At 35.5% G+C, this 20,271-nt stretch overlaps 1 protein-coding gene across 4 annotated transcripts in view; it reads left to right on the top strand.

Annotated features, from left to right (window-relative positions):
• Window positions 1–20,271, top strand: part of LOC145266539 (PDZ and LIM domain protein 1-like) — a 200,352-nt gene that overhangs the window by 89,153 nt on the left and 90,928 nt on the right. For all 4 annotated transcript variants that reach the window (XR_013864739.1, XM_080122314.1, XM_080122312.1 and 1 more), the window contains exon 3: window positions 19,786–19,924. Coding sequence is in view for 3 of the 4 variants with exons in the window: in XM_080122314.1 (XP_079978440.1) it covers window positions 19,786–19,924 (139 nt within the window). In the remaining variant the exon portion in view is untranslated. The remainder of the gene's footprint in view (window positions 1–19,785; window positions 19,925–20,271) is intronic.

The following is a 20,271-nucleotide window of genomic DNA, read 5'->3' as shown; positions in this document are numbered from 1 at the left end:
TGTAAAAAAAAAAAAAATATATATATATATATATATACATATAATCCAACAAAATAAGCAGAGGAGGTTGATTTGGTCTCTGTTGGGTCTGAAAGACCGTCGCTTGGATCGGTAAATACGGTAGACCTCCCCCCCCCCGTTTATATTTTCTACATTTTCATTTGCTTTAAGATTTTGTCCGGCAGTGTATGTACATGTTTATGTTTTATGACCTTTATCGCAAATGTTTCTCTTTGACTTTGCCGCAGTTTACAATCTCCGTTAACACGCAGAAAACATGCATGTAACGAGATAACATTTACACGCAGCTTCGGTTGAGGTTTCAGTTGGTGGCATTTTGCCATCATCAGATAAATGCATCCAAGAGCCGCCCACACATGTGGAAATTAAGAATAAGCACACAATCTTCAAACTATAGAGTCATTTTTAGCTTCAAATTCAGGCATTCTATATTCGATAGGATCGAGAAGAAATAAGACAATAAGGAGGTAGAGTTAGAGGTGCCTCCAATAAGTTTCCAAACTTTTTTTGTACAGGCATTTAAAATTGTCATAGAATCTTGAAAATCCAGTGTGTTGTTGCTATACATCTTATAAAATGACTGACCCATTTTCATGATTTCAGCTTCAAATGAACAGCTACAGTAGAAATTGAATACACCCTACTAAAGCCTGATTGTCACAGCTGGTGAATTTCAAAAATGCAATTTGGACGCGGGGACACTTTAGAAAAATAATATGCAATAAAATTTTGTTTTAAACTTGGAAAAAATTTCACAGAAACGTATGGAATGCTTCAGACTGCTTTTGGACCATTTCACATGAATTGTGCATCGGTTTTTGAGTGGTATAAGAGATTCAAGGAAGGCAGGGAGTCTGTGAGGGATGATGAGAGGTGTGGGAGGAGTAAAGAAGTCAGAACACCAGAATTGATTGGCCAAATAAAGAATTTCATGGATAAGAACCATCGTGTGTCTATAGAGATAATAAGTGCACAGTTTGATGTCAGTGTGGGAACTGTACACATAATTATTCATGTGGAACTAAAGATGCAGAAATTTTGTGCAAAGTTTGTCTCAAGGGTGTTCAGAGAAGATCACAGACTCTTTAACCAAGATGGGCATAAAGATAGTTCCTCACCCTCCCTATAGTACAGACCTTGCTCCCTGTGACTTTGGTTATTCCTTAAGCACAAGGAAAACTATAGAGGCTGTCGTTATGAGACAATTGAGGAGATGAAAGAGGCTGTGACGAGAGTCATTGACACGCTCACACAAGAGCACTTCCAGAAGTTGTTAGAATGGTACAACAAGTGCATAGCAGCCGGAGGAGATTACTTCAAAGGGGACTAGAGTTTTATGTGTGTACTATCAATGAAAGTTCCCATACGAAAAAAGTCTGGAAACTTATTTAAGGCACTTCGGATTTACAGACAGTACACAAGTAATGGGTTGTCAGAGATTATTTGTAAATTGGCCGTAGCGACTCTGCCTGTTACCACCATTATCATTATTCATAACATGAGAAGCGTTTCGACCATAGAGGGTTCGAAAAAATAAGACAACATGGAGGTAGTTCGTATTTAGATTCTGTGAACTACCGGTCTCATCTTGAATGTGCTTTTTATGACATTTCGGTCGATGTAGCCTCCGACCTTCTTCAGGTGTATCTTGTTGAACTCAGGAATGTTTGTGTCTGTCAAACTCGGGAATCTACATAACTGGATAAAGGTCCTAAGTAATTCGCAATTGTATTTTTCAGTCGCCCACACTGAGAATATCGCTTTTATAATTGATTTTTTTTTTTTTTTTTTTGTCAAATATTCTAAGCACTCCATCATAGGTCCTTGCGGACAGTTCTAGTATGAATTTGCAAATTTTCTACTTTATCGTTTTTCGTAATTTTTGGATATGTTACTAATTCCGACATGATAATTAAGTAGATAACATAGATTTTAGTTGAAATTCAAGTTTTCGATTTTTGTTATTATTCCAAACAAGCACTGTTGTTCCTAACTTTTCAATATCCATACTATCCAAAATATAAAAATTATATATCCTCGTCCAAACGATACCGAAACATGGTTTTTAAAGTTTGATATTCTTGAGTAAGAGAACCCCTTGAACTAAAGTCAAATTTCGATCCTCTCCGCTCTTTCCAGTCTAAGATTCCAATTGCTTGGCTGCCAGTCTTGTCATAGGTATGGCATTGTAAAAGAAACCCACAAGTTTCGAATTTCGATGCTGACCAAATTTGGTAACAGAAGCGAATAATGGAATTTAAAAAATTTCTCTTTCTTTTCAAGAAAGATTTATTTTCAACTTTGTCGTTTTTCGGCTGTGGAGTCAGATTAAGTATCGTGAAGATAGATAGATAGATAGATAGATAGATAGATAGATAGATAGATAGATAGATAGAAAGAGAGAATAGATTAGAGAGAGAGAGAGATAGAAAGAGAGAGAGAGAGAGAGAAAGAGAGAGAAAGAGGGGGAGATAGAAAGGAGAGAAAACGAAAGAAAGAGAGAGGGATTAGAGAGTCAGAGATTAGGACGACAGAAACAGAGAAAAAAGAGTATGTAGGGAGAGAGAGAAAAAAAAGAGAGAGAAAGAGAGAAGGGGAAGTAAGGCACGAGAGAGAGAGAGAGACAAAAAGGAAAGGAGGAGAAAAGTAGCGATAGTAGAGACTAGGAAGAGAGAGAGAAAGAGAAGAAGAAAGAAAGATGAGGGGTAGGAAGAGAGGGGGAGTAAGGTGAGAGAAACAAAGAGAAAGAAAGGGAAAGTAGAGAGCAAGAGAGTAGAGAGAGAAGTGAAATAGAGTGAGTGAGTGAGAGAGAGAGAGAGAGAGAGAGAGAGAAAGGGGAGGCATTCCACATACCAGAGGACTAATGGAGGAGAAGGAGAAGTAGGGAGAGAGATGTGGAGTAAGGAAAGAAAGAGAGTGAGTGAGAGAAAGAAAAGGAAAGAGAGGGAAAGGAAAGACAGAGTAGGTAGAGAGAAAGTTGGGAAAGAGAGAGAGAGAGAGAAAGAAAGAAGGAAAGACAGAAAGAAAGGGGTCATTCCACAGGACTAATGGGATTTGCTTTTCGGTCTGCAATTGAAGAAATACCAAATATCCTTAAAATAAACTCGTTAGTTTTTTATTTTGTTTTAGTTTCGTTGACAACTTTTTTAAACGGAAAGGTCAAGAGCAGAGGTCAATATTTAGGTAGGAAGAAACGGTTCCTTTTTTTTTAATGAAAAAAATGTACCCGAGTGAGGGATCGGGTATTTACTCATATACAAATATTTACACTATATATATATATATATATATATATATATATATATATATATATATATATATATATATAATATATATATATATATATATGACTGTTTATATACGGATACACGGGGGGGGAAAGGTGACGGTGGCTAACGACATAACCTGAACACCTAGGTGTGCAAAGTTTCAGAATATATATATATATATATATATATATATATATATATATATATATATATATATATATATATATATATATATATATAAGCTCTATTTCCTATTTGGTTTTATCGAGCTTTTACATCTGGTTGAGATTACTTTATAAATATTAACTCTACAATATTTATAATATACTTTAGTTTTTCCATCTTGGATTATTTTGGTAAACTTAACTGTAATACTTATTTCATTTTATATATATATATATATATATATATATATATATAATTTTTAGGTTTTTATCGTTCATAGGTAAGATAACCAGTGAAGTATAACGAGGTTAATACAAGAGTGCTCAATACCGAAGTAGAGCAGAGTATATTTATTTGTTTTTGCATAAGCAGTAATATATTGCTACACAGTCATGAGCGTGTTTCAGTCAGTTTTTAGAAAGTAGAGACCTCTTCAGGCGGTCTTGCTCATATTTGCTTTCATATGGACGAGACCGCCTGAAGAGGTCTCCAGTTTCTAAAAACTAGCTGACCAAAACATGCTAATGACTATGTAGCAATATATTATTATGTAAAAACAAATATATATATATATATATATGTATATATATATATATATGTATGTATAGTCATCCACATGAAGTACTGTTTCGTTATATCATGACTCATCAGTGTGGCTTGACTGGCACCTTTTCCTAGCCGGGGATTGAAGCTACAAACATCGCTGTGATAATCAGCAATCGGCCCACGGGATTGGTGCTCGCAAATGACGTCAACAAATGTATATTTAAATAAACACTCGCCCACTGCTTTTACAGTGCTGAAGCTGCTTGTTTATTTACAAACGAATAGCGAGCCTCACTTTATAGCCATTTACAGTGCAGGTGAGATACATTTACGACAGTGCTCTACTCAAAGAGGGGAGGGGGGGCTTAAAATAGTCATCCACATAGATGGTTATGGGAGGGGAGTAGGTCTATCTTCCTCAATTCTTTTCTTTTTTTTTCCTTTTTTTTTTTTTTACCCCAAACAAGGCATATTTACACTGAAGCGTAATAGGCTACTGTAATAGGGGCCATATTTAGGATGGGGAGGCTGGTAGAGAGTTGTATATCAAGATTCTGTTAACATTACATTTAAATTTCTGCATATTGGTAGAGTAGAACACCTTCCAGCATCCAGGAACCTCTACTGTGAAGGGGTTGGATTTGGTTGCAAGTCGGGTGATTCGAGGTTTAGAGGTTGACAACATGGACTGAACACCATAGAGTGCCAGTTAGAATCCAGTTCGTTTCAAAGTAACATTTTGATCAAACGTACACTTTATCTTGTGTCTAACTTCCGGGATCGGAGGTAAATAAAGTGTATATATACATAGGTAATATTTTAGGGTTCACACAGGCTTGAAAAGGACTTGAGTTTTTGAGCTTTGTCTTGGAAAGGATTTATTTCTGTTATTACCTTGAAAAGCCCTTGAAAACATGGTAAATGTCCTAGAAAGGCCTTTGAAAACATGGTAAATGTCCTAGAAAGGCCTTGAAAACATGGTAAATGTCCTAGAAAGCCTTGAAAACATGGTAAATGTCCTAGAAAGCCTTGAAAACATGGTAAATGTCCTAGAAAGCCTTGAAAACATGGTAAATGTCCTAGAAAGGCCTTTGAAAACATGGTAAATGTCCTAGAAAGCCTTGAAAACATGGTAAATGTCCTAGAAAGCCTTGAAAACATGGTAAATGTCCTAGAAAGGCCTTGAAAACATGGTAAATGTCCTAGAAAGGCCTTTGAAAACATGGTAAATGTCCTAGAAAGGCCTTTGAAAACATGGTAAATGTCCTAGAAAGCCTTGAAAACATGGTAAATGTCCTAGAAAGGCCTTTGAAAACATGGTAAATGTCTTAGAAAGGCCTTGCAAATATGGGGAATATCTTCAAAAGGCTTTGAAAATTGTATTCCTTATATCCAGTTAAAAATTGTATCAGAATATTAAAAATAAAATCGAAATAAATACTATCAAACAAGATTTTTTACTATTAATCAAAATACTATTAAAATATTTTTAAATACTGAAAATAAAATCGAAATAAATGCTACTAAAATATTTTTCAACTATTAATTAAAACACTATTAAAATATTTGTAATATTAAGGATAAAATTAGAAACAAATACTATTAAAATATTTTTTAACTATTAATAAAAATACTAATAAAATATGTTTAAAGATTAACAATAAAATTGATAAAATGCTATTAAAATATTTTTTTAACTATTAATAAAAATACTAATAAAATATTTTTAAAGATTAACAATAAAATCGAAATAAATACTATTGATGTTACAGGGAAAGGCTGTCCCCTTTCCATGTAAATAAGAAAGAGTATTAGATAGGTGAAAATAAGATTAGGATAAGCCGAGACTCGAACCTTGTAAGCAAGGTCAAGAATTGGAATGATAAAATTTAGTCTATTGTTAAATTAAGTACGTAAGAAGAAAATATATAACCTTAAAACTTTTTTTGGAGATGTATGAATGTGGAACATCCCTGTTTTGGGATCTTGGACACTAATGGAAGAAAAAAAAGAAAGAAAAATCACAGAAATCTAGGCCATAGTTAGAATTCAGTGCGCAAATAGGAATTTTGGCGCAGGGGATGGGGGTTATTTAGTTAAGGGCGATATTTTCTAAGTCTTTATCAAAGTTCCAAGAGTTCAAGCAAGGAAATCCAAGTGAATCAGTATGATGAAAAGGTATATTCTAATAATTAGAAACCAACCACAAAGATTTAAGTAAATAAGCTTTGACGTATGTTCCAAAAGAAATAAAATAGTTAGAAAATGAGACAAAACTCTAATTAGTAGAACAACCAGGCGAAAGAAAGGATCAGGACACATTTGGACAAAGAGTCGTCGATTTTGTGAAAAGGTAAAAAAAGGGTCTCGGTTTACGGCATAAGGGTGGCTGGATGAAGCAGCTGATATGAATCATAGAAGGTATACCCTACACCCCAAAAAAGAAAAGCCAGGAAGATCAGAGATAGCTTTTTGGTTCATTATATCATTGTTTATATATCAAATTTTGGTTTTAAAACTTGAATTTTGTCTGACAATTTTGATTTTAAAACTTGAATTTTGCCATGAAAACGGCTGGAAAATGGACATTGATAATCTGTATAAACCCCGTATTTCTAAATTTAGGCTAGATTCGTTAAAGCATAGCGATATTTACTTTTGATATGCCCATGCAACTTTCGACAGCCTTGTAGCTTTCACTTCCCTTACGTTTTATTTTATTTCATTTTTTTTTTTTTACAAGGAAGTTATCACTTATCAAGGCTTGAAGACCACTCGAGGATAAGAGTTAATGGGTGTAAGGTGGCCGATGAGATAACAGTGTAACAATTACTAGTGGTGGAAATTGTGTAGAATTTGGTTATTTAACGGGACAGCTCAACAAGAACTTGTTTAGATTGGACTTGAGAACGACTTTGTTGTAGTCAGCTGGAAAGCAGACCTACATTACAGAGTTCCACAGGCTGGCAGTTCTTATAGAAAGAAACTTTTTTTTATGGAATTTGTGTTTTAGATTTAGGCAAAGATAGAGCGTGTGTGTGTGGGGGGGGGGAAATCGCTGACAGTGGTTATACGAGTGTTTGTTGTGAATGTTTTGCAGGAAGAGGGGACCATAAATTGAAGATCAGTCGAGCACTTGCCATGAAAATAACGATAGAGCAGAGATTGTCTTGCAACGTCTCTTCTGTGAGAAAGACATTTGCAAGGAAGAGAAAAGGACATCACTAAGATTTCGAAACAACTAGTTTTGAATGCTATCAAGGTAGGAAACGGCACTCTCAGCATCTCCTCTCCAGATGCGGCAACAGTACTCCATCTTCGGATGTATTTGGCTCTTATACAGATAAAGCATTACATCCGGATGGTTTACAGAAAATGCTGGAAGGTGCTGATATCCTGAGCTTAGAACTGCACACCTGTGGAACTGTCTTCCGTTTTCCTGCTTTCCAACTGACTACAATATGGTCGTCTTCAAGTCCAATGTAAACAAGTTCTTGATGAGCCGTTCCCCTTAAGTAATCCAATTTACCAAATTTCCACTACTAACAATTATTACGACATTGTCCCATTGACCACTGTACGCTTATCAACCTTTATCCTCAAGTGACCTCTGGGCCTTGATAAGTGGCGACTCCTTTGCAAAAAAAAAAAAAAAATACTATGTATTCAAATGTATTCAAAATACACGACATAATCATGTTAACACCAAATTTAAGCAACGTTGAGCCTGGCTAGTACCAGATGGGTGACCATTTGGGAATTCTAGGCGCTGTATGCGCTCTCCGCTCATCTCGGCATTGTTTTCAGTCGTCCTGTACCACAACTTGCGACTGGTATTTTTTTTTTTTTTGACATGGTAGTCACCACTTATCAAGGCCCGGAGGCCACTCGGGGATAAGGGTTATTGCGTGTACAGTAATCAGTGGGATAATATCGCAGTAATCGTTAGTAATGGAGATTTGATAAAATGTCTTACTTAAGGGGGCGGTTTATCAGGAATTTGTTTATGTTGGACTTGAAAACATCCAAGTTGTAGTCAGGTGGGAAACAGGCAAACGGAAGAGAGTTCCACAGGCGTGCACTTCTAAGAAAGAAGCTTTGTTCATGGAATCTACGTTTTGATTTAGGCATAGATAAGGAGTGGGGAAAATTATTGGCAGTGGTTTCAACTAGACGGGCGTTTTTCGTGGAAGATTGGTGAGGGGGGGGGGCAGAAATTGAGGCTCAGACGAGCACTTGCCATGGAAATAACGATAAAATAAAGACAGGCTTGCAACGTCTCTTCTGGTATGCAACAATGTTGACTTGAGAGAGGTGTGGTTGGAGACTGCGCAAGTGTTTCCACATAAACTTCACGCGCAGGCTCCCTTACAGTGGGTATCCATAGTCTGTCAAGACTGAAGGAAGCCACATGTATTCAAAATGTATTAAAATCTTAAATAGTTTAAAGAAAAATTGAAATTTACTGGTAATTTATGTCTAGTGATTAAACATCTACTTTAATGACGATTTTATAAAACTGTGTCAATAATATTAACGGACAAATAAATATGGGTCCTGGATATGGTCTTAAACTATATACGATGGTGAGGCCCCAGCTTGCGGGCTTTGGGGAGTGTAGACCCACCCTTTAATTGCCATTGCTCCCAGGTCCACTCTGACCCGGAGTGGTAGTACCTATTAGGGTCCCAACTATGGGTTAAATAGAAACCAACTCGAAAAAATAAAAAAATATATTCTATTAAAAAAATTTTCTTCAAAATAACTGGATTCGGTATTAAATAACCCAAAAAGGGTTGATATGCCGTAAAACAAAAACAACTAAACCAAACAAATAAATATGAACAATCATAGAACACACTTAATCTTAAGAAATGTGTTTGGACTCAGGTTTAATATTTATTGGTAAAATTTCACAGAAATCGATGATACCGAAATTTGATTACAAAACTCTGCTTGTTTGATTGGATTTTGAATTATAATAAAGTCGCTTTCCTGTCTGTTCGTCCACAATTTGATTAATATGTACAAAAGATGCACTGTTTCTCAAAAATATATTCATACTGAAAACTAACATTTACAGATTTATATTGCAACATGATTTCTGTATACACTATGCATTAAAATGGAAATCTACACTCATTTGCATGTTACATTAAAGAAAAAAACTATTTTAATAATTAACTTCATTTTATTAATTACTAGCATGGGTACCCGGCGTTGTCCGGGTGTTTGGAGGTGTGTGTTGAGCAAAAAAAATAAAATAAATAAATAAAAGTGGTAGTTGAAAAGCAGGCTCAAACCCGTACCGTGAACGAGGAAAAGAACGGGGGAAAAAAACCTGACGTCTTTGATGTTACGACCACCATCACACCGGAAGTGACGTAGGTTTAAGTTAAGGCTAGACAATCGAAAAGAGGGGATAACTTTAAAAAATATCGGCGAAAAAAAGCGACCCCTCCCTGTAGAAAAGTGCCCAGTTGAGGGTGAAGAAATTAATATTTTTAGCCAATTTTTCGGTATTTGTCGTCTGTAGGGTCGAGCTTCAAAACGATACTGATCATGTGAAAATTCGTCTGCTCTGTCGAAAGTTTTAGGCAGACATGCAAACATACATGCATTTATATATTGATAGCTCAAATTTTCGACCCAATTTTCAAGTGTTTAGACCCAAAATTGGCAGAAGAGTTTGGTAGAGTTCTCAAACGTCAAATCGTTGAACTTTGACCCCTTAACAACCAAATTTCTGGCCGAAAACGGATTACAAAGATTTTCCCAAATCTCAATACCCTGTATATCAAATTTCGAGTCTACACAGACAGACAGACACATAGACACGTTCACTTTTATAGATATATAGATATATAGATAGATAGATTAAACAAAAATATATACGTATACATAAATATATATGGAAACAATATTGTGTGTCCTGTAAACTTTTTATGCAAATATTATGCAAGTATAAATCATGTAGAATATCTGCATGAATATAATTACCCGTAATTGTTAACTAAAGATGATCATAAGAAAACCGAAAAAAAAAAACTAATAGGGAATTAATTAAAATGAATGTTTAAAAGAATATGCAAATTAGCTAGATCTTTTGCTGATGAATTCAATTCCATGATCCAGATATAAGAAAATTGTATTTTCTTTTTAAATAAATAGAAAAGAGGGTTTTAATACGAATATCAATACACACACAACCCCCCCCCCCGAATTTATAGGAGTATAGATAGGAAAATGTACACAGACAGACAGACGCACACACACACGTTCACTTTTATAGATATAGATTTGTAGTAATAATGGGAATCATCTTGGCTTCTTTACATTTCCATCGTCTAAGTAGAAGTTAGTGTTCCCAATGATGCTGTGTCTAACTCTGCCCTCGTTGGGAGGCAAGTAAATAGGAACACTGTTTTCTGCATATGAAATCCGAGGTGTTAAGGTTTTCATTACCTGGAATATTTATACAATATCTGCAAATACTTCCATGAGAAACTGATTGCGTCATCGTGAGTAATAAGAAAAGCTTGCTAAAAACTTTCTCACGTTTTGGTAAGTAAAACGACAAAAGATCGCAGGCATACACACACACACATGCACACCAAACACACACACACATACATACATACGCATACACACGCGCATACATACATACATACATACATATCTCCACATACACACACGTACACACATTTACACATACACAATGCACACACATACGTACATACACACACATGCACAGATACATACACACACAAACACATACACATATATGCATACACATACATGCACACGTACATACATACGCATGCACATACGTACACATACACGCGCACACAAACACATACATACACGCACACACATACATACATACACATGCACACACACATACATACATATACACATGCACACACGCATACAAACATATACATGCACACTCACGCACACTCATGCACACACAAACAAATATGTATACACACATGAACACACATATACACATACACGCACGCACGCACGCACACACATACATACATGCACACACATGCATACTAACGAGGGGGATTTAAAATTACGCAAATTATGATTTACAAACATTGTTTAAAAGCGAGAAATACAAGATAAAGTGAATCATTTCCTTATTCCATGGAGTTTAAAAAATTTGTTTTTTTTTTCTTCAAAGAAAAATGCTTAGCAAACGAAACTTTTTATAGACGTTGCTGGTTATAAAAACATTGAAACCTGCAAAATTAGAAAAAAAATAATCGTTAAAAGATAATATAAAGATGCAAAAAGGATATTTATATTGATATACATGTACAAAGATTTATATATAAGGTGCCTTCAATAAGTTTCCAGACTTTTTCGTATAGTACATACACGAAACTCTAGTCCCCTTCGAAGTAATCTCCTCCGACTGCAATGCATTTGTTGTACCGTTCCAACAACTTCTGGAAGGCCCCATGGAAGTCCTCATGTTTGAGCATGTCAATGACCCTCGTCACAGCCTCTTTCATCTCCTTAATTGTCCCATATCGACAACCTCTAAGGTTTTCCTTGAGCTTAAAGAATAGCAAAAAGTCACAGGGAGCAAGGTTTGGACTATAGGATGGGTGAGGAACTGCCTTGATGACCATCTTGGTCAAATAGTCTGTGACACGGATGGACTTGTGGACTGATGCATTTGCGTAAATTTTTCCCATCATCCGTTCCTCGCAAATAATTGTATGTACAGTTCCCACACTGACATCAAACTGTGCACTTATTGCCTCTATAGACACACGATGATCCTTATCCATAAAATTCTTTATTTGGCCAATCAACTCTTGTGTCCTAACTTCCTTATTCCTCTCACACCTCTTATCATCCCTCACAAACTCCCTGCCTTCCTTGAATCTCTTATGCCACTTAAAAACTGATGCTCGATTCATACAAAATGGTCCAAAAGCAGTCTAAAGCATTCCATACGTTTCTGTGGTATTTTTTTTTCCAAGTTTAAAACAGAATTTTGTTGCATCTCGTTCTTCTAAAGTGTCCTCACGTCCAGATTGCATTTTTGAAATTCACCCGCTGTGACAATCAGGCTTTAGTAGAGTGCATTCCAATTCCTGCCGTAGCTGTTCATTTGAATATGAAATCATAAAAATTGGTCAGTCGTCTCATAAGATGTATAGCAATAACATACTGAATTTTCAAGTGTCTACGACAATTTTATATGTCAGTACAAAAAGAGTCTGGGAATTTATTTAAGGCACCTTGTGTGTGTGTGTATATATATATATATATATATATATATATATATATATATATATATATATATATATATATATATATGATGATGATGATGATAGTACCCTGTATATCAAATTTCGAGTGTGTAGACTAAAAATTGACAGAGTTATTGCGTAGGGTAATGTACACACACAGACACACAGATACACAGACACGTTCATTTATATATATATATATATATATATATATATATATATATATATATATATATATACATATATATATATATATATATATATATATATATATGTATGTATATTAACGATAATATGGTTAATAACATCTCCAACCTTGAAGATCTTTTTCCTTAGAAAATCGCCCGTAGTTTTGGATGTAAACAAATACATATTTATTTATTTATTATCTTTATTTTACTTATAAAGCAGTTTTATAAGTAAAATAAAAGTAATATATATATATATATATAATAATACTTCACAAAAAATTTAAAAAAATTAAGCTGCTGATAGTAGGGGAGGTCGCATGGGTTTAAAACTGTTAGGTAATGGGTCGCGAGTGCCAAAAGGTTGAGAACCCCTGGGCTAAATGGATCTACAAAACTGTTCCAACCATTTGTGAATGTGAAGAGATGGCAGTACTGTCTTAGATCAAAGTGTAGTATCTGTTCTTCAGATGCTGCACTTCCATTTCTTGTTCTCTTTCGGTGGAGGAGAAATCCTTCACGACTGAGACAATTTTTATTTTTGTACCTTTTCTCCACGTTAAAAAACGACCCTGGTGTCTAACTGTCCCGTGGGGAGGCACTGTAAATAGGTACTGTCTTGTCTGCTTTCGATAGCCCAACCAATGCAGCTTGAAAGATCTTGCAATATTACAATAATAGAAATGACTGCATAAAAGGGGTGGGGAAACTGCCGAATGACCACATGCTTCAAAGACACACAAAGAAGATACTAGTTTAAAAATTCTCTACCTACACATCTATTTCCCGACGATACAGAGTCTGGGAAATTATTTAAGGCACCTTGTGTGTATATATATATATATATATATATATATATATACTTGTTTATTGTTATATAAACATGCTCACATCCCGCTGCTACAAACAGCCACTTGCTTCAATCAAACAACAGATATCATCAGGCAGCGACTTGACTATTCAAATGTTCATTGGAATTGAGGTTATTCAATGAACATTTGAATAGTCAAGTCGCTGTCTGATGATATCTGTTGTTTGATTGAAACAAATGGCTGTTTGTAGCAGCGGGATGTGACCATGTTTATATAACAATAAACAAGTATCATCAGCTCTTTTTATTGAGCACTATCTAACAACCTCGTTGAATTCACTAGTCCATTACTTTTGAATAAAAAAAAAACCGAGTATATATATATATATATATATATATATATATATATATATATATATATATATATATATATATATATATATTAATAAATAATTATTTTTTTACCTATAGACACTAGTTTTTCATGCTTTCTCATTCATCAGTACAGGAAGGTCAAATTCCTACTGGTCGGAAGATTTGAACCCAGCTACAAAGTCACCTTTGGCTCCATTTGCTAAGACATTACCTCTAAGCCACTAACAATTGCCACGAGAATTAATGGCAACTAAGCACCTACAATGGCCAAATATGGTCACAACCGTAAACAGTCGAAAGGGTTCAAGTGAGCGGAAATCGTGAACGCTGCGTAGACGTTAATTGACAGCCTTTTGTTTTTATTTCCCAGACAGTGCTCAACTTTAATAACTATTGAAGATGCCAATAATTATAAAAAGTAACTATTATTTTTATACCTGCAGATACTAGTGTTTCATTCTTTCGCAATTATCAGTGCAGGAATATATATTTGTAAATAAACAAGCAGCTTGAGAACTGTAAAAGCGGTGGGCGAGTGTTGAGGTCATTTGCGAGCACCAATCCCATGGGACAGAGGTTAGAACTGCCGACTATCAACGCAATGTTTTTAGGTTCAATCCCCCGGCTAGGGAAAGGTGCTAGTCTAACCACACTGATGAGTTGTGATACAACAAAACAGTACTGTATGTGGATGAATGTATATATATATATATATTAAAAGAAAATTTGATGTTTGTCTAGTTTTACCCCAATATTAAAAACTGCTTGCAAAAAGAAAGAAAAAAAAATGACACAAAAATGGCACAAGATCAAGTTATAGAGAGCAAAGGTCGTTTTTGTTATGAATAAAGATTTTTAAACTCATTTTTTTTTTATTTCTAAGATGAAATTTTAAATCGGCAAAAACTTTTGCACCGACCTGATAATAAAAGTTCATATTATTAACAGAAAATAAAAATTACTTCATTTTTCTCTTCCCATAACATATCGATGCCTCCGTCCAGTCTCGAAAGACAAAGGATACCTCCTGTAGGGAAAGCTGCACGTGTAATTGTGAGGCAAGTGTTATGCAATCCTCAGTCACACCGTTTGAGTCCTGTGGCAAGAAGAAGTCCAGAACGACTCAAAACAATGCCGAGATAAGCAGAGAGCACATACAGCACCTGGAAATCCCAAATGGTCACCCATTTAGTACCGACCATGTTTAACGTTGCTTAACTTCGGTGATCCAGCGGGAACCTGTGTGTGTCAACGTGATTTTGCCGTATATTCACATAGAAACACTAACCTGAAAATGGCTTAATCATAGGTTTCTGTTGAAGTTATGGTATGTACTCACACACGATGAATTGGAATGCAAAAGAAAAAACTTTCAAATCTTAACAATATGTCACGTCATTCATACAATAAATAACAACAACAAAGAAACGTGCAAAATTCCCACAATCTATACACAAAAAAAATAGTACTTTTATGAAAATCGCTTCAGACACCTTGGCTTAACGTTCACAGGGAACATGAGTTGGAACAGATACATTGAGGGCATTGCCAAGGCCGCTGCAAAGAAGGTGGGCTCTCTCTACCGTGCTAGAAAGCTACTTATGCTTGAAAGTATCCTGTACCTCTACAAGGCCACCATTCGCCCATGTATGGAGTATTGTTGTCACATTTGGGCTGGTGCATCTGCTGCTAGTCTTCCGCTCCTGGACAGGGTTCAAAAGAGAGTCGCCAACCTAATAGGTCCTGAACTGACATCTAAGCTTCAATCTCTGTCCCATTGACGAAATGTTGCGTCCCTCTGCCTGTTTTACAAGTATTTAAATCGTGGATGCTCCGACAAACTACAAGCCCTAGTAGCCCTTCGACGTAAATACCTCCGACAAACCCAAGAAGCAGCAAAGTCCCACTCCTAACCCTAACCCACTACTCAATAGAGATCTCTAGTGGTAAGAAAGCCGTCTACTCTAATAGTTTCTTCCCTAGAACTGCTAGACTTTGGAATTCCTTTCCGGGTTCCTGCTTTTCTCTGACTGTATTGACATGCAGAAGGTCAAGTGTAATGTGAACAGACATCTTGCTGCTCAACTCCCTACATAGTCTTGAGTTGGATGCCATGTTTAGTTTCAGAAGAGTTTCCAATGCATAGTTATTCTATACAAGTCCTGGAGATGAAGAATTCTCAATAGACAGAGGTTCTATACAGGTTCCGGACTTTATAATTTTGAAGTCAAACAGCAAAAGATTCTTCACACGAAGAAAACATATGCAAGGTTGCTAAAAAAAAAAGGTTTAATTTTTATGTAGCAATTCTGGTTTCTGTTTGGTTGACAGCAGAACATGAATTAATTTGATTTGGCAGTTCCTAGCAGCAGCGTTTATAAATAGAATCTCCTAATTTTACACGAAGAAAACATATGCAACCTTGCTAAAACGGTTTAATTTTTATGTAGCAATTCTGGTTTCTGATTGGTTGACAGCAGAACGTGAATTAATTTGATTTGGCGGTTCCTAGCAGCAGCGTTTATAAATAGAATCTCCCAATTTACACGAAGAAAACATATGCAAGGTTGCTAAAAAAAAAGGTTTAATTTTTATGGAGCAATTCTAGTTTCTGTTTGGTTGACAGCAGAACGTGAATTAATTTGATTTGGCAGTTCCTAGCAGCAGCGTTTATAAATAGAATCTCCCAATTTTACACGAAGAAACATATGCAACCTTGCTAAAACGGTTTAATTTTTATGGAGCAATTCTGGTTTCTGATTGGTTGACAGCAGAACGTGAATTAATTTGATTTGGCAGTTCTTAGCAGCGTTTATAAATAGAATCTCCTAATTGTGCGGGACCATGCCCCATTATGACTCATTCATGATGGGATGAGTCTCCTAATGGCTTCGGCAGCTTGGAGACTGCGTAGAGTACTTGTCAAGGATCCGTTCTTGACACTCAGTCAGTCGGTTCCCGCCCCCGCACCTGTCGGACTAAGGTACACCGCCTGGGTATTACTCAGGAGGTCCACCCTCCCAGGACTTGCCACCCAGCTTTCGGGTGGGGCAGGGTTATTGCTTGTTGCTTGAGGCGCCCCGATCGGAGAATGCCGCCGGAGATACTCAGGCAATTTTTGTAATTGTAAGAATGCCCCTCCTTTAAGGGAGCTTGCTTAGATCCCCACTTTCTGACCTTGTGTCACATATTGGTGATGTGGGCACCAATTTAAATATCTACCCCATTATGAGTCAAAAATATTGCACCCCCCCTCCATTTTTTACTGGGGGAGTCCTTTTGGTTAATTTTTTAATTCTATTAAAAAATAAATATATATTTTTATATTCAATTATACATAATAAAAACAGAAGTCAGTTGGATTTGAAAATTTGAATATGTAAAAAGAAACCATTTTTAATTTTGTTCAAATGTCAAAAAAAGTGTGTGTGTGTGTGTGTGTGTGTGTGTGTGTGCGCGTGTGTGTGTGTGTAGAGAAAAGAGAAATAAAAGAAATGTATTTTTAATTTTACCTTTTTTGTTTTATTTTACTTCAGTCGAAGTTCTCAGAAATCAAGGGGCCTACAACCTGGGGCTAACACTTGAAGTCTATATGAGATTCATAGATATTCGAATGTTCCGTTAAAGTTCTTTATCTCTCAAACACTGAGTAAAGAAGTTGAGAACATAATTCTCCTCTCCCCAATTAACCATTTTCATACGTTGTAATATATCTTTCATATTGGTCTCTTGGTCTTACTGGATTCTAGGACAAGAATTTATCTAGTCTGGTGGAGTATCCAGCTTCATGCTATTACTTGAGGTAATATCACTTAGAGAAGGTGCACCATTCCTTGTAAAAGCTAATATGGGTTAGCCATAGTGAGGAGATCTTATTTGGGCAGCGAATACGAAATGTGATTTTGAATATTTGGTCAGGGTTTATTTCTATGGAAAAAGTATCCTCATGCCAGGTTGTTCTGACAAACCCCTGTACAGAGAGACCTTAGACACTCGAGGACAGTGTCTAGTAGGCATTCAAGTTAGCGTATGTGAAAAAGAAAGCCATTTCTTAATTTTGATTATGCAGCCTCGTTCCAAAAACGCATACATGTACGCATATAAATAAATATACATGTAATATGTACCCATTAAAATAAAAGAGAAATTTTTGTTTTCGTGTTAATTAAAACAAAGCAAAAAGAATAGGAAACTTTCGGTAAATTAGAAAGAAACTAATGTGCATAAGATAAAAGTAAAAGAAAGTCAATTGTAATTTATGCGCGCCTTAAAATAAAAGCATGCGAAAAGTATTTGTAAAAAAAAAATATATACAAAGGAAATGTTTTCAAAAGGTGATTTTTTTTTCTTTTGATTTTTTAAAATTTATTTTTCTTTTTAGTAAAAGTATTAGTTACACATTAGTATGTTAAGTGTCCCTCCTTTAAGGGAGCTTGCCTGTGTCACACTTTGCTGTGGTAGGCAGCAAATAAATAACTTCCCCATTATGACTCGTTCATGATGGGATGAGTCTCTTACCAGCTTCGGCGGCTTGGAGACTGCGTAGAAAGTACTCGTCAATGATCTGTTCTTGACACTTGGCTTGACAGGTTCGGGACCAGGAACCGGCCCAGTACCTGTCAGACTGAGGTACGCAGCCTGGGTATTACTCAGAAGGTCCACCCTCCGAGGTCTTGCCACCCGACTTTCAGTTGGGACAAGTTTATTGCTTGTCGCCTGAGGTTCCCTTACCGTTGAATGCTGACGGGGATACTCAGGCAAATTTGTAATTGCAAGAGTGCCTCTACTTTAAGTGAGCTTGCTTAGATCCCCGCTTTCTGACCTTGTGTCACATATTGCTGATGTGAGTAGCAATTGAATAGCTATCCTAATATGACTCGTTTGTGATGGGATGAGTCTCCTAGCGGCTTCAGCGGTTTGGAGACTGAGTAGAAAGTACTCATCAAGGGTCTGTTCTTCACACTCAGCCCGGCAACTGGCTCAGTACCCATCGGATTGAGGTACACCACCTAGGTATTACTCAGGAGGTCCACCCTCCTAGGCCTTACCACCTGGCTTTGGATGGGGTAAGTTTATTGCTTGTTGCCTGAGGCGCCCAGGCTGGGGAATGCCAACGGGGATACTTGGGTAATTTTTGTAAGTGCAAGAGTGCCCCTCCTTTAGGGGAGCTTGCTTAGATCCCTACTTTCTGACCTTGAGTGGCATATTGCTGATGTGGGCAGCAATTAAATATTTACCCCATTATAACCCAAAAAAATTGCAACGCAATGGAAAGTTCTACGAAGAACTTTCTATTTTTTCATTATTTGAATTTGGATTTTTTAACAGTTTCGTAAAAATTGTCCAATAATTATTTAAGAATATTGTTTTCAATTTTTAATTGATTTTCATTGAATCGTTTTCAGTTTTCAATTAATTTTTTAATGAAATCGTTTCCATTTTCAATGAATTTTGTTTTCATTTTTCAATTAAATTTTCATTGGAATCATTTTCATTTTTCAATTAATTTTTCATTGAAATCGTTTTCATTTTCAGTTCATTTTTAATTGAAATATTTATCGTTTTTCAATTAATTTTTCGTTGAAATTATTTTGATTATTAAATTAATTATTTATTGAAATCATTTTCATTTTTCAATTGACTTTTTCCTTGAAATCGTCTTCATTTTTCAGTTAATTTGGTCCTTATTTTTTAATTAATTTTATTTAAATTGTTTTCACTTTTTAATTAATTTTTCATTGAAATCATTTTCTATTTTCAATTAATTTTCATTTAAATCGTTTTCATTTTCAAATAATTTTTCATTTTAATTTTTTAAATAATTTTTCATTGGAACTGTTTTCATTTTTCGATTTATTTTTCATTGAAAGCGTTTTCATTTTTCAATTAATTTTTCATTGTAATCGTTTTCATTTTTTAATTAATTTTTTTCATTGAAATTTTTTTCATTTTTCAATTAATTTTTTCATTAAAATCGTTTTTATTTTTCAAATATTTTTTCATTGAAATTGTTTGCATTTTTCAATTAATTTTTCATTGAAATCATTTTCATTATTCAATTAATTTTTCATTAAATCTAAATAATACGAATTGCTTTCATAATATTAAACCTTGTTATTTTTTTAATCTTTCAGAGGAGCGGTTACGATATGGAAGCCACAGGTGACTCCACTTTCTGAATTGCGTCCTTCAGAATTGAAGCCAATTATTTCCGCAACAGGCGATGAAATTGTGGCCGTTCAAAAAACATCCTTGGCCAAAGAAAAACCCGATGTGAGTCATTTTAATTTCCACAAACTGAACCAACGAATCACCACTTATCAAGGCCCAGAGGCCACCCGAGGATAAGGGTTAATAAGTGCACAGTGGTCAATGGGACAATATTATAGTAATCGCTAGAAGTATAAATTTGGTAAATTGGATTACTTAAGGAGAATGGCTCATCAAGAACGTGTTTACATTGGACGTAAAGACGACCATATTGTAGTCAGCTGGAAAGTAGGCAAACGGAAGAGAGTTCCACGGGTGTGCAGTTCTAAGAAATAAGCTTTATTCATGGAATCCATGTTTAGGCTTAGGCATGGATAAAAAGTGGGGGAAACTATTGATAGTGTTTTCAG

The sequence above is a fragment of the Euprymna scolopes genome, chromosome 41, assembly GCF_053919585.1.
Source record: "Euprymna scolopes isolate OS-2025 chromosome 41, ASM5391958v1, whole genome shotgun sequence".
Classification (NCBI taxonomy): Eukaryota; Metazoa; Mollusca; class Cephalopoda; order Sepiida; family Sepiolidae; genus Euprymna; species Euprymna scolopes.
Note: the sequence above shows the minus strand (reverse complement) of the source record. Positions and strands in the feature narration are given on the sequence as shown.